The 14,616-nt window shown below is 44.8% G+C and overlaps 1 protein-coding gene across 1 annotated transcript in view; it reads left to right on the top strand.

Annotated features, from left to right (window-relative positions):
- The window catches only part of LOC112251158 (carboxyl-terminal PDZ ligand of neuronal nitric oxide synthase protein-like), a 163,611-nt gene that overhangs the window by 124,572 nt on the left and 24,423 nt on the right, over positions 1-14,616 (top strand). The window contains exon 9 of the mRNA XM_024421949.2: positions 12,768-12,933. Coding sequence (XP_024277717.1) covers positions 12,768-12,933 — 166 coding nt within the window. The remainder of the gene's footprint in view (positions 1-12,767; positions 12,934-14,616) is intronic.

Here is a 14,616-nt window from a genome sequence, read left to right as displayed (position 1 = left end):
GCCAGCCGACTAGAGCATACAAGTCGCAGTGGTGGGTGGTATAAGGTGCTTTAGTGACAAAACGGATGGCACTGTGATAAACTGCATCCAGTTTGCTGAGTAGAGTGTTGGAAGCAATTTTGTAGATGACATCGCCGAAGTCGAGGATCGGTAGGATGGTCAGTTTTACTAGGGTAAGTTTGGCGGCGTGAGTGAAGGAGGCTTTGTTGCGGAATAGAAAGCCGACTCTTGATTTGATTTTCGATTGGAGATGTTTGATATGAGTCTGGAAGGAGAGTTTACAGTCTAGCCAGACACCTAGGTACTTATAGATGTCCACATATTCTAGGTCGGAACCATCCAGGGTGGTGATGCTAGTCGGGCGTGCGGGTTGAGGCAGTGAACTGTTGAAAAGCATGCATTTGGTTTTACTAGCATTTAAGAGCAGTTGGAGGCCACGGAAGGAGTGTTGTATGGCATTGAAGCTCGTTTGGAGGTTAGATATCACAGTGTCCAACGAAGGGCCAGAAGTATACAGAATGATGTCGTCTGCGTAGAGGTGGAGCAACATCATTGATACAGTATATACAGAGAAAAGAGTCGGCCCGAGAATTGAACCCTGTTGCACCCCCATACAGACTGCCAGAGGACCGGACAACATGCCCTCCGATTTGACACACTGAACTCTGTCTGCAAATTCATTGGTGAACCAGGCAAGGCAGTCATTAGAAAAACCGAGGCTACTGAGTCTGCCAATAAGAACATGGTGATTGACAGAGTCGAAAGCCTTGGACAGGTCGATGAAGACAGCTGCACAGTACTGTCTTTTATCGATGGCGGTTATGATATCGTTTAGTACCTTGAGCGTGACTGAGGTGCACCCGTGACCGGCTCGGAAACCAGATTGCACAGCGGAGAAGGTACAGTGGGATTTGAGATGGTCAGTGACCTGTTTGTTGACTTGGCTTTCGAAGACCTTAGATAGGCAGGGCAGGATGGATATAGGTCTGTAACAGTTTGGGTCCAGGGTGTCTCCCCCTTTGAAGAGGGGGATGACTGCGGCAGCTTTCCAATCCTTGGGGATCTCAGACGATATGAAAGAGAGGTTGAACAGGCTGGTAATAGGGGTTGCGACAATGGCGGCAGATAGTTTCAGAAATAGAGGGTCCAGATTGTCAAGCCCAGCTGATTTGTACGGGTTCAGGTTTTGCAGCTCTTTCAGAACATCTGCTATCTGGATTTGGGTAAAGGAGAACCTGGAGAGGCTTGGGCGAGTAGCTGCGGGGGGGGGCGGAGCTGTTGGCCGAGGTTGGAGTAGCCAGGCGGAAGGCATGGCCAGCTGTTGAGAAATGCTTGTTGAAGTTTTCGATAATCATGGATTTATCGGTGGTGACCGTGTTACCTAGCCTCAGTGCAGTGGGCAGCTGGGAGGAGGTGCTCTTGTTCTCCATGGACTTCACAGTGTCCCAGAACTTTTTGGAGTTGGAGCTACAGGATGCAAACTTATGCCTGAAGAAGCTGGCCTTGGCTTTCCTGACTGACTGCGTGTATGGGTTCCTGACTTCCCTGAACAGTTGCATATCGCGGGGACTATTCGATGCTATTGCAGTCCGCCACAGGATATTTTTGTGCTGGTCGAGGGCAGTCAGGTCTGGAGTGAACCAAGGGCTATATCTGTTCTTAGTTCTGCATTTTTTGAACGGAGCATGCTTATCTAAAATGGTGAGGAAGTTACTTTTAAAGAATGACCAGGCATCCTCAACTGACGGGATGAGGTCAATGTCCTTCCAGGATACCCGGGCCTAGCTCCACTCCTATTCCCCAATCACTCCTGGGCTGCAGTCACCTATCCGGACCCATTTTACTGCCTACGCGGAGCCCCACCGGGCCTTCACAACTGGACTGCCGACCTTATCTACCCAAAGGAGTTATCCGGCTGGCTCCTCCGTCGCGACGTTACCTGAACGCCCATCTGCGGCCTGCTAACCGTTAGCTGTCTTATCGGCTGCTATCTGAATAGACAATCGGACAATTTATTTATTTATTTTTATTATTATTATGTTTTCTTCTTGGGCCTCTATAACTATATCTATTGTTTTTATTTTTGTTGTTGTTGTGTGATTTGGATTAATCCCCTCTACCACACGGAACCCCACTAATCTACCGACGGAACGCAAGAGGTGGCTAATAACAGACCTCCATCCTATGCTAGCTTGCTACCGATGGCCTGGCTAGCTGTCTAAATCGCCGTGACCCCCAACTAACCTCTCCACTCACCGGACCCTTTTGATCACTCGACTAAGCATGCCTCTCCTTAATGTCAATATGCCTTGTCCATTGCTGTTCTGGTTAGTGTTTATTGGCTTATTTCACTGTAGAGCCTCTAGTCCTGCTCACTATACCTTATCCAAACTATTAGTTCCACCATCCACACATGCAATGACATCTCCTGGTTTCAATGATGTTTCTAGAGACAATATCTCTCTCTTCATCACTCAATACCTAGGTTTACCTCCACTGTATTCACATCCTACCATACCTTTGTCTGTACATTATACCTTGATGCTATTTTATCGCCCCCAGAAACCTCCTTTTACTCTCTGTTCCAGACGTTCTAGACGACCAATTCTTATTGCTTTTAGCCCCACCCTTATTCTACTCCTCCTATGTTCCTCTGGCGATGTAGAGGTGAATCCAGGCCCTGCAGTGCCTAGCTCCACTCCTATTCCCCAGGCGCTCTCTTTTGACGACTTCTGTAACCGTAATAGCCTTGGTTTCATGCATGTTAACATTAGAAGCCTCCTCCCTAAGTTTGTTCTATTCACTGCTTTAGCACACTCTGCCAACCCGGATGTTCTAGATGTGTCTGAATCCTGGCTTAGGAAGACCACCAAAAATTCTGAAATTTTAATTCCAAACTACAAATTTTCAGACAAGATAGAACTGCCAAAGGGGGCGGTGTTGCAATCTACTGCAAAGATAGCCTGCAGAGTTCTGTCCTACTATCCAGGTCTGTACCCAAACAATTTGAACTTCTACTTTTAAAAATCCACCTCTCTAAAAACAAGTCTCTCACCGTTGCCGCCTGCTATAGACCCCCCTCTGCCCCCAGCTGTGCTCTGGACACCATATGTGAACTGATTGCCCCCCATCTATCTTCAGAGCTCGTGCTGCTAGGCGACCTAAACTGGAACATGCTTAACACCCCAGCCATCCTACAATCTAAGCATGATGCCCTCAATCTCACACAAATTATCAATGAACCTACCAGGTACCTCCCCAAAGCCTTAAACACGGGCACCCTCATAGATATCATCCTAACCAACTTGCCCTCTAAATACACCTCTGCTGTCTTCAACCAAGATCTCAGCGATCACTGCCTCATTGCCTGCATCCGTAATGGGTCAGCGGTCAAACGGCCTCCACTCATCACTGTAAAACGCTCCCTGAAACACTTCAGCGAGCAGGCCTTTCTAATCAACCTGGCCGGGGTATCCTGGAAGGATATTGATCTCATCCCGTCAGTAGAGGATGCCTGGATATTTTTTAAAACTGCCTTCCTAACCATCTTAAATTAACATGCCCCATTCAAGAAATTTAGAACCAGGAACAGATATAGCTCTTGGTTCTCCCCAGACCTGACTGGCCTTAACCAACACAAAAACATCCTATGGCGTTCTGCATTAGCATCGAACAGCCCCCGTGATATGCAGCTCTTCAGAGAAGCTAGAAACCATTATACACAGGCAGTTAGAGAAGCCAAGGCTAGCCTTTTCAAGCAGAAATTTGCTTCCTGCAACACAAACTCAAAAAAGTTCTGGGACACTGTAAAGTCCATGGAGAATAAGAACACCTCCTCCCAGCTGCCCACTGCACTGAAGATAGGAAACACTGTCACCACTGATAAATCCACCATAATTGAGAATTTCAATAAGCATTTTTCTATGGCTGGCCATGCTTTCCACCTGGCTACTCCTACCCCGGTCAACAGCACTGCACCCCCAACAGCAACTCGCCCAAGCCTTCCCCATTTCTCCTTCTCCCAAATCCGTTCAGCTGATGTTCTGAAAGAGCTGCAAAATCTGGACCCCTACAAATCAGCCGGGCTAGACAATCTGGACCCTTTCTTTCTAAAATTATCTGCCGAAATTGTTGCCACCCCTATAACTAACCTGTTCAACCTCTCTTTTGTGTCGTCTGAGATTCCCAAAGATTGGAAAGCAGCTGCGGTCATCCCCCTCTTCAAAGGGGGGGACACTCTTGACCCAAACTGCTACAGACCTATATCTATCCTGCCATGCCTTTCTAAGGTCTTCGAAAGCCAAGTCAACAAACAGATTACCGACCATTTCGAATCTCACCATACTTTCTCTGCTATGCAATCTGGTTTCAGAGCTGGTCATGGGTGCACCTCAGCCACGCTCAAGGTCCTAAACGATATTTTAACCGCCATCGATAAGAAACTTTACTGTGCAGCCGTATTCATTGATCTGGCCAAGGCTTTCGACTCTGTCAATCACCACATCCTCATCGGCAGACTCGACAGCCTTGGTTTCTCAAATGATTGCCTCGCCTGGTTCACCAACTACTTCTCTGATAGAGTTCAGTGTGTCAAATCGGAGGGTCTGCTGTCCGGACCTCTGGCAGTCTCTATGGGGGTGCCACAGGGTTCAATTCTTGGACCGACTCTCTTCTCTGTATATATCAATGAGGTCGCTCTTGCTGCTGGTGAGTCTCTGATCCACCTCTACGCAGACGACACCATTCTGTATACTTCTGGCCCTTCTTTGGACACTGTGTTAACAACCCTCCAGGCAAGCTTCAATGCCATACAACTCTCCTTCCGTGGCCTCCAATTGCTCTTAAATACAAGTAAAACTAAATGCATGCTCTTCAACCGATCGCTACCTGCACCTACCCGCCTGTCCAACATCACTACTCTGGACAGCTCTGACTTAGAATACGTGGACAACTACAAATACTTAGGTGTCTGGTTAGACTGTAAACTCTCCTTCCAGACCCATATCAAACATCTCCAATCCAAAGTTAAATCTAGAATTGGCTTCCTATTTCGCAACAAAGCATCCTTCACTCATGCTGCCAAACATACCCTTGTAAAACTGACCATCCTACCAATCCTCGACTTTGGCGATGTCATTTACAAAATAGCCTCCAATACACTACTCAACAAATTGGATGCTGTCTATCACAGTGCAATCCGTTTTGTCACCAAAGCCCCATATACTACCCACCATTGCGACCTGTACGCTCTCGTTGGCTGGCCCTCGCTTCATACTCGTCGCCAAACCCACTGGCTCCATATCATCTACAAGACCCTGCTAGGTAAAGTCCCCCCTTATCTCAGCTCGCTGGTCACCATAGCATCTCCCACCTGTAGCACACGTCCAGCAGGTATATCTCTCTTGTCACCCCCAAAACCAATTCTTTCTTTGGCCGCCTCTCCTTCCAGTTCTCTGCTGCCAATGATTGGAACGAACTACAAAAATCTCTGAAACTGGAAACACTTATCTCCCTCACTAGCTTTAAGCACCAACTGTCAGAGCAGCTCACAGATTACTGCACCTGTACATAGCCCACCTATAATTTAGCCCAAACAACTACCTCTTTCCCTACTGTATTTATTTTATTTATTTATTTTGCTCCTTTGCACCCCATCATTTTTATTTCTACTTTGCACATTCTTCCATTGCAAAACTACCATTCCAGTGTTTTACTTGCTATATTGTATTTACTTTGCCACCATGGCCTTTTTTGCCTTTAACTCCCTTCTCAACTCATTTGCTCACATCGTATATAGACTTGTTTATACTGTATTATTGACTGTATGTTTGTTTTACTCCATGTGTAACTCTGTGTCGTTGTATCTGTCGAACTGCTTTGCTTTATCTTGGCCAGGTCGCAATTGTAAATGAGAACTTGTTCTCAACTTGCCTACCTGGTTAAATAAAGGTGAAATAAAAAAATGATGTCGTGTGGGTGAGCCATTTACTAATGCCAGCGTTGTGAATAGAGTTCCCCATGGTGGCGGTGGGGTTATAGTATAGGCAGGCATAAACGACAGACAACGAACACAATTGCATGTTATCGATGGTAATTTGAATGCACAGAGATACTGTGACGAGATCCTGAAGCCCATTGTCGTGCCATTCATCCACCTCATGTTTCAGTATGATAATGCAAGGCCCTACTTTTTTTAAGGTATCTGTCACCAACAGATGCATATCTGTATTCCCAGTCATGTAATCCATAGATTAGGGCCTAATGAATTTATTTCAATTGACTGATTTCCTTATATGAACTGTAACTCAGTCAAATTCAAAAACACTTAGGTTGGAGTCAATAAAAATAGTTTTTCAACCACTCCACAAATTTCTTGTTAACAAACTATAATTTTGGCAAGTTGGTTAGAACATTACTTTGTGCATGACACAAGTCATTTGTCCAACAATTGTTTACAAACAGATTATTTCACTTAATATTTAATTCACTGTATCACAATTCCAGTGGGTCAGAAGTTTACATAAACTAAATTGACTGTGCCTTTAAACAGCTTGGAAAATTCCAGAAAATTATGTCATGGCTTTAGAAGCTTCTGATAGGCTAATTGACATAATTTGAGTCAATTGCAGGTGTACCTGTGGATGTATTTCAAGGCCTACCTTCAAAATCAGTGCCTCTTTGCTTGACATCATGGAAAATCAAAAGAAATCAGCCAAGACTTCAGATAAAAAATTGTAGACCCACACAAGTCTGGTTCATCCTGAAGGTGCAATGTTCATCTGTACAAACAATAGTATGCAAGTATATACACCATGGGACCACGCAGCCCTCATGCCGCTCAGGAAGGAGACGCGTTCTGTCTCCTAGAGATGAATGTGCTTTGTTGAGAAAAGTGGCAAATCAATCCCAGAACAACAGCAAAGGACCTTGTGAAGATGCTGGAGGAAACAGGTAAAAAATGATCTATATCCACAGTAAAATAAGTCCTACATCGACACAACCTGAAAGGCCGCTCAGCAAGGAAGAAGCCACTGCTCCAAAACCGTCATAAAAAAGCCAGATTACAGTTTGCAACTGCACATGGGGACAAAGATCAGAGGATATTTCTCCAAAATGTACAGTCTGATGAAACAAAAATAGAACTGTTTGGCCATAATGACCATTGTTATGTTTGGAAGAAAAAGGGTGAAGTACACCATCCCAACCGTGAAGAACGGGTGGCAGCATCATGTTGTGGGGGTGCTTTGCTGCAGGAAGGACTGGTGCACTTCACAAAATAGATGGCGTCATGAGGGAAATATATTATGTGGATGTATTGAAGCAACATCTCAAGACATCAGTCAGGAAGTTAAAGCTTGGTCGCAAATGGGTCTTCTAAATGGACTATGACCCCAAGCATACTTCCAAAGTTTCTGCAAAATGGCTTAAGGACAACAAAGTCAAGGTATTGGAGTGGCCATCACAAAGCCCTGACCTCAATCCCATAGAACAATTGTGGGCAGAGTGTGTGCGAGCAAGGAAGCCTATAAACCTGACTCATTTACACCAGCTCTGTCAGGAGGAATGGGCCAAAATTCACCCAACTTATTGTGGGAAACTTGTGGAAGGCTACCTGAAACGTTTGACCCAAGTCAAACAATTTAAAGGCAATGCTACCAAAAACTAATTGAGTGTTTGTAAACTTCTGACCCACTGGGAATGTGATGAAAGAAATAAAAGCTGAAATAAATAATTCTCTCTTACTATTATTCTGACATTTCACATTCTTAAAATAAGGTGGTGATCCTGACTGACCTAAGACAGGGAATTTTTACTAGGATTAAGTGTCAGGAATTGTGAAACTGAATTTAACTGTATTTGGCTAAAGTGTATTTGAACTTCCAACTTCAACTGTATATTTTTGTTCAGTTTAAAATTCATACACTACTGGAAGCTATCTCTCTCACACACACACACACACACATACACACACACACACTCTGTCTCTCTCTCTGCCTGGTTGCGTAAGCTACATGAGGATTATCCTGAACTGGGTGGCAATAGAGTTGTACATCCTCTGGTTCTTGTAAGAACATCACCTCAACACTAAGTCGTTGATTGAGAGAGACCCCCCTAAAACTACGTTTCAGCCTGTTACAGTTCATTAGAGACGGTCATTATTGAGCCATCTATATTACTTTATTTTTTAAATTATTTTTTAAATTATTATTTAACCTTTATTTAACTAGGCAAGTCAGTTAAGAACAAATTCTTTTACTTTTTCTTTCTTTCTTTCTCTCTCTGTCTCTCTCATACAGAGACACATTTAGTCTTTCTGTGTTATTATTCAGGCTGCGTTCCCCATCACCACAGACCAGCGTTTTTGTAGCGTGTCTCACAGGACTTCAGAAGTCACGTCTTGGACAAATGTGACACCTTCCTTCTCCCAAGACCTTTCGGACTAAACTCAGTTTAGCTTTCACACTTTGATCAGTACAGCATGTCTTCTCCTCAGAGTCACATACCTCAGCCCCCATATCGCATGCTGTGTCCTGGCGGTGCTTGATGTGTCGTACTGCGGTATATTACCCTGACCGCATCGTTAGACTGACTGGATTTACAGATGAACTCTGAGGGTGATGGCCTGCACTAATGTAGGCTAGATCACTGCCAATTTGTCGCTGTGGAGTGACGATGGAATCTGATCTGTCTTTAACCCTCTTTACCGTCCAGGGGTGGAATGGGGAAGAGGGGAGAGGATGAGAAGAGCTAGGGGGAGAGAGGAGAGGGAAGGAGGCGAAGGGGGGTGTACAGTAAGGGGAAGAGGGGAGGGTGTGGGGTTGAAGAGTGGCTCCATCTTGTGTCTGTATGGTTTAGAGGCTTCTTATTAGACACAAAGTCCTTCAGCTGTTTTCCCCATTCCTTCACCATTAACTGTTTGTCTTTACAGTTATTACATCAACGTTTATTGGTTGTGTACACAGATATTTTGCAGGTTTTGTGGCAGTGAAATGCTTATGTTTCCAACAGTGCAGCAATATCTAGCAATACAATAACAATACACACATAATCCTAAACTAAAAAAATAATGACAATATCCGAACGATAATGTCAGAGTCCAGACAATAAATACTGTATATGAACAGAAAAGGTGTGTACAGAAGCAGTAGTTATCTAGGATGAGTCATGAATAGAATACAGTATATACATATAAGGTAGTTAAAACAGTATGTAAACATTATTAAAGTGACTGGTAGCCGGATAGTGACTGTGTCTAAGGTTCAGGGCAGGGTGCTGGGCGGAGGCCGACTAGTGATGACTGTTTAACAGTCTGATGGCCTGGAGATAAATCAAAAATCAAATCAACTTTTATTTGTCACGTGCAGAATACTTACTTTCCTTTCCTTACTTGCAAGCCTTTAAACAACAAGGCAGTTCAAGAAATAGTTTATTTACTAAATAAACTAAAGTTTAAATTTTTTTTTTTTAAGTAACACAATAAAATCACAATACCGAGTCAATGTGCAGAGGTACAGATTAGTCAAGGTAATTTGTAGATGTAGGTAGGGGTAAAGTGACTATGCATAGATAATAAACAGCGAGTTGCTGCAGTGTAAAAAATAAAGGAGGGGGGGGGTCAGTCAATGTAAATAGTCTGGGTGGGCATTTGATGAATTGTTCAGCAGTTTTATGGCTTGGAGGTAGAAGCTGTTAAGGAGCCTTTTGGATCTAGACTTGTTGCCCCCATTCCGCTTGCCGTGCTGTAGCAGAGAGAGCCATCTCTGACTTGGGTGACTGGGGTCTTTGACAATTTTTGGGGCCTTTCTTTGACACCGCCTAATATATAGGTCCTGGATTGCAGGAAGCTTGGCCCCAGTGATGTACTGGGTCGTACGCACTACCCTCTGTAGCACTACTCTTGATGCACCTGTACTGTCTCTACTTTCTAGATGATAATAGGGTGTATAGGGTGTACAGGCCGTGGCTCGGGTGGCTGAGGTCCTTGATGAACATCTTGGCAGTCCTGTGACACCGGGTGCTGTAGATGTCCTGGAGAGCAGGCAGTATGCCCTCGATAATGCTTTGGGCTGACCGCACCACCCTCTGAAGAGCCCTGCATTTGCGGGCGGGGCAGGTGCAGTACCAGGCGGTGATACAGCCTGACAGAATGCTCTCGATGCTGCATCTGTAGAAGTTCATGAGGGTCGTAGGGGCCAAGCCAAATGTATTGTTGAGCCTTCATCACCACGCTATCAGCGTGAAGGGACCATTTCAGGAACTTGACGCTTTTGGCCCTCTCCACTGCGGTTCTGTTGATGTGGATGGGGGTGTGCTCTCTCTGCTGTCTACTGTAGTCCACGATCAGCTCCTTCGTTTTGTTGACATTGAGGTTATTTCCCTGGCATCACTCTGCCAGGGCTCTCACCTCCTCCCTGATGGCTCAGGTCTACCACTGTACTCAGGTCTACCACTGTTGTGCCATCAGCAAACTTGATGATTGAGTTGGAGAAGTGCGTGGCCGCGCAGTCATGGTTGAACAGGGAGTACAGGAGGGGGGCTGAGCATGCACCCCTGTGGGGCCCCCGCGTTGAGGATCAGTGTGGCGGAGGTGTTGTTGCCTACCTTCATCAGGAGTTTAGGACCCAGTTGCACAGGGAAGGGTTCAGACCCAGGAGCCTGAGCTTAGTGATAAGCTTGGAGGGCACTATGGTGTTGAAGGCTTAGCTGTAGGCGATGAACAGCATTGTCACATAGGTATTTGTCTCATATTTGTGAGAAAGGGCAGTGTGCAGTGCAATTGCGATTGCGTCGTCCGTCGAGCTGTTGGGACGGTATGCAAATTGTAGTCGGTATAGGGTGTCTGATAAAGTGGAGGTGATATGATCCTTAGCACTCTTGAATGTCTTACGTCTGCCACGGAGATCAGGAGCACACAGTCCATGTGAGCGACGGGGGCCTATGTTGCCAGCTCTGTGTTGTTTTCCTCGAAATGGGCGAAAAGGTGTTTAAGTTGTTTGGGAGCAAGGCGTCAGTGTCCACGACATGGCTGGCTTTCCCTTTATAACTCTTGATTGTCTGGAGTCCCTACCACATGTGTCTCGTGTCTGAGCCATTGAATTGCGACTCCACTTTGTCCCTGTACTGTCGTTTTGCCTCTGATTTGTCATAACTGGTCTGTTTGTACATGTTCATGTTCCTAGTCACCTTGCCGTGGTTATATGCGTTGGTTTTGCGCGAATGCTGCCATCATTTCACGGTTTTTGGTTTGGATAAGTTCTAATTGTCACAGTAGCGTTACCTTGGTTAGAGTTTTTGTAGCTATGGTACATGTATAAATAAATCAGAATCATGTCATCTTGTTATATTGAAAGACAGAATCAGAGAGCTTCAGACTCTCCAACTACAGCCTCATCAAATCAAATGTATTTATATAGCCCTTCTTATATCAGCTGATAACTCAAAGTGCTGTACAGAAACCCAGCCTAAAACCCCAAACAGCAAGTAATGCAGGTGTAGAAGCACGGTGGCTAGGAAAAACTCCCTAGAAAGGCTATGAGGGGTGGCCAGTCCTCTTCTGGCTGTGCCTTGTGGAGATTATAATAGAACATGGCCAAGATGTTCAAATGTTCATAAATAACCAGCATGGTCAAATAATAATAATCACAGGCAGAATAGTTGAGAGCAGCAGCACGGCCAGGTGGACTGGGGACAGCAAGGAGTCATCATGCCAGGTAGTCCTGAGGCATGGCCCTAGGGCTGAGGTCCTCCGAGAGAGAGAAAGAAAGAGAGAATTAGAGAGAGCATACCCAAATTCACACAGGACGCCGGATAAAACAGGAGAAGTACTCCAGATATAACAAACTGACCCTAGCCCCTCAACACATAAACTACTGCAGCATACATACTGGAGGCTGAGACAGGAGGGGTCAGGAGACACTGTGGCCCCATCCGATGACAGGGCCAAACAGGAAGGATATAACCCCACCCACTTTGCAAGGTGCTAGAACACCTTGCTTGTTTTAACAAGGAGCAACATAGTTTCATCACATGGTATAGAGTCCATGTTACAGCGCAAACGCACTTAACCGCGATCCACACACACACACAATTTTTCTTTATCCTTAATTGGCAGTTACACGATTATACGGTAATTGTGCCAGCCCTACAGCCAATGCCACTCTGCCTCCCCTTGGAATGAAGCTTTATAAAAGAGGTTGAATCTCAGCTCTGGCTAGTAATACCCTGTAGACTAATGCACATGCATGTCCCTTGATATTGAAGGAATCACTCAGCTACTGCTCTGGCCATCACCAGTGTCTCTCCACTTGTTTCTGAGAAGACATGATTAATCCCCAGGGTTGTCTATGTCCTGAGCCTAGTGTTGAAACCTGGGATAGAGAAGAAATAGGGTATCTTCTTCTCTGGTTTAAACGATTTAGTAACTAATGCCACTGCAGGCTGCTCCTTTAATGGAAACTGTCTTTCTTCTTCTTTTGGTCTAATCCTGCTACAGACCATACATGGCATTACGTTTGCATGAGCTTGAGCTTGGAGTCTGGCAGTCCACGTCTTGTACTTCATGTTATGGGTTTTGGTGAGACAGACACACTGACACTCTCAATAGCATGAAGTCGTTTATGTAAATGCATATCTCAGGAGTGTTGGTACTCTCTCTCTCAGGTGTATGCACATACTGTAGTGTGTGTGTGTGTGTGTGTCTGTGTTCTCTCTCTCCCAAATGTGTCCTTATCTCAGACGTATAGTATGTGTGTGTTCTCTCCCTCTAGGTGCACCTGTTGAAGGACCAACTGAGTGCGGAGGCTACAGCTAGACTCGAGGCCCAGGCCAGAGTGCACCAGCTGCTGCTCCAGAACAAGGACCTGCTGCAGCACATCTCCCTACTGGTCAAACAGATCCAGGAGCTGGAGGTCAAAATGTCAGGACCCTGCTCTAGTGAGTACACTCATGGATGCATACCACACACACACACACACACACACACACACACACACACACACACACACACACACACAAGCATGGAGACAGTCTTGGGGCTCTATATTAGCAAACCTAACGCAATGGTTAATCTAAGCACAGGCAGTAGGGCTATAAGTGCAGGGGTGTGTCAGAAATATTTTTGCTATTTTCACTATCACAATTATCGGCACACTTGCTGGCGTTGGTGCGAAAGTGCTGGGTTTTGATGAATAAACAAGTTGTGGGTTTGTCGAGACTTGGCCTCTCACTGGCCAATCAGAACGTGCTCCATGGCAAAATATGTGGTTGCTTCAAGTTGTGTATTTACGGTCATTTATGTATTGCCTTGGAATCAACTCCAATGTTAGTATGTTATAGTTGGTTAAATGGCTTACAGAAACAAAATAACAAATTATAAACCTATCTTTGCTTAAAATATTAACTTGAACCCATTTGCAGTCCACATTGTTCTAAGTAATTGTCTGGTTTCAATAGCATTCCCACTGATATAGGGGCTAGGCCTACTGTAAATTACATTATGGCTGAGCATGGACATGCCAAACATTGTCAATAAGCAAGATTCAATTCATTATTGATAAGGCCTAAAAAGAAAACAAATAATTGGAATCATATTCGAAACATTAGGCCCTAATCTATGGATTTCACATGATTGGGCAGGGGCGAAGCCTTGGGGGGGCCTGGGAGGGTATAGGCACACCCACTTGGGAGCCAGGTCCATCCAATGGGAGCCAGGCCCAGCCAATAACAATCCATTTTTCCCCACAAAAGGACTTTATTACAGACATAAATACTCCTCAGTTTCATCAGCTGTCTGGGTGGCTGGGTCTCAGATTATCGTGCTGGTAAAGAAGCTAGATGTGGAGGTGAGGTCCTTGGCTGGTGTGGTTACAAGTGGTCTGCGGTTGTGAGGCCAGTTGGATGTACTGCCAAATTCTTTAAAACGATGTTGGAGACAGCTTATGGTAGAGAAATTAACATTACATTCTCTGGCAATAGCTCTGATGGACATTCCTGCAGTCAACATGACAATTGTGCACTCTCTCAAAACTTGAGACCGCTGTGGCAATGGGTTGTGTGACAAACTGCACATTTTAGAGTGGCCTTTTATTGTCTGGAGCACAAGGTGCACCTCTGTAATGATCATGATGTTTAGTCAGCTTCTTGATATGCCACATCTATTAGTTGGATGGATTATCTAAGCAAGGGATAAATGCTCACTAACAAGGATGTAAACACATTTGTGCACAAAATCTGTGAGAAATAAGCTTTCTAGTATCTGAAACATTTCTGGGATCTTTTATTTTTCAGCTCATGAAACATGGGACCAACACTTTACATGCTGTGTTTATATTTTTGTTCAGTATATTTCCAAGCTTTGTCAGGAGCCAAACCCTTGACTACATTGATAGAAGGGGATGCTATGCTTTGGTTTTTAATCAAATAAAACTAAATGGGGAAAAAACATTTGTTTTTATGTTTCTAAGTACGAAGTATACAGGTACCAAAATCACATTGGGCTACTCGTCTTAAATATCCCCATCAGCGCCTCCTGAACTTAGCACTTTGGATCATGTTTTTAAGAACACACCTCAAATATTTAAACCCCGCCCATCTGAGCGCAAGCAAGCTGATATAAAA

This window comes from Oncorhynchus tshawytscha, linkage group LG05 (assembly GCF_018296145.1).
Source record: "Oncorhynchus tshawytscha isolate Ot180627B linkage group LG05, Otsh_v2.0, whole genome shotgun sequence".
NCBI classification, from domain to species: domain Eukaryota; kingdom Metazoa; phylum Chordata; class Actinopteri; order Salmoniformes; family Salmonidae; genus Oncorhynchus; species Oncorhynchus tshawytscha.
This window is presented reverse-complemented; position numbering and strand designations above follow the sequence as displayed.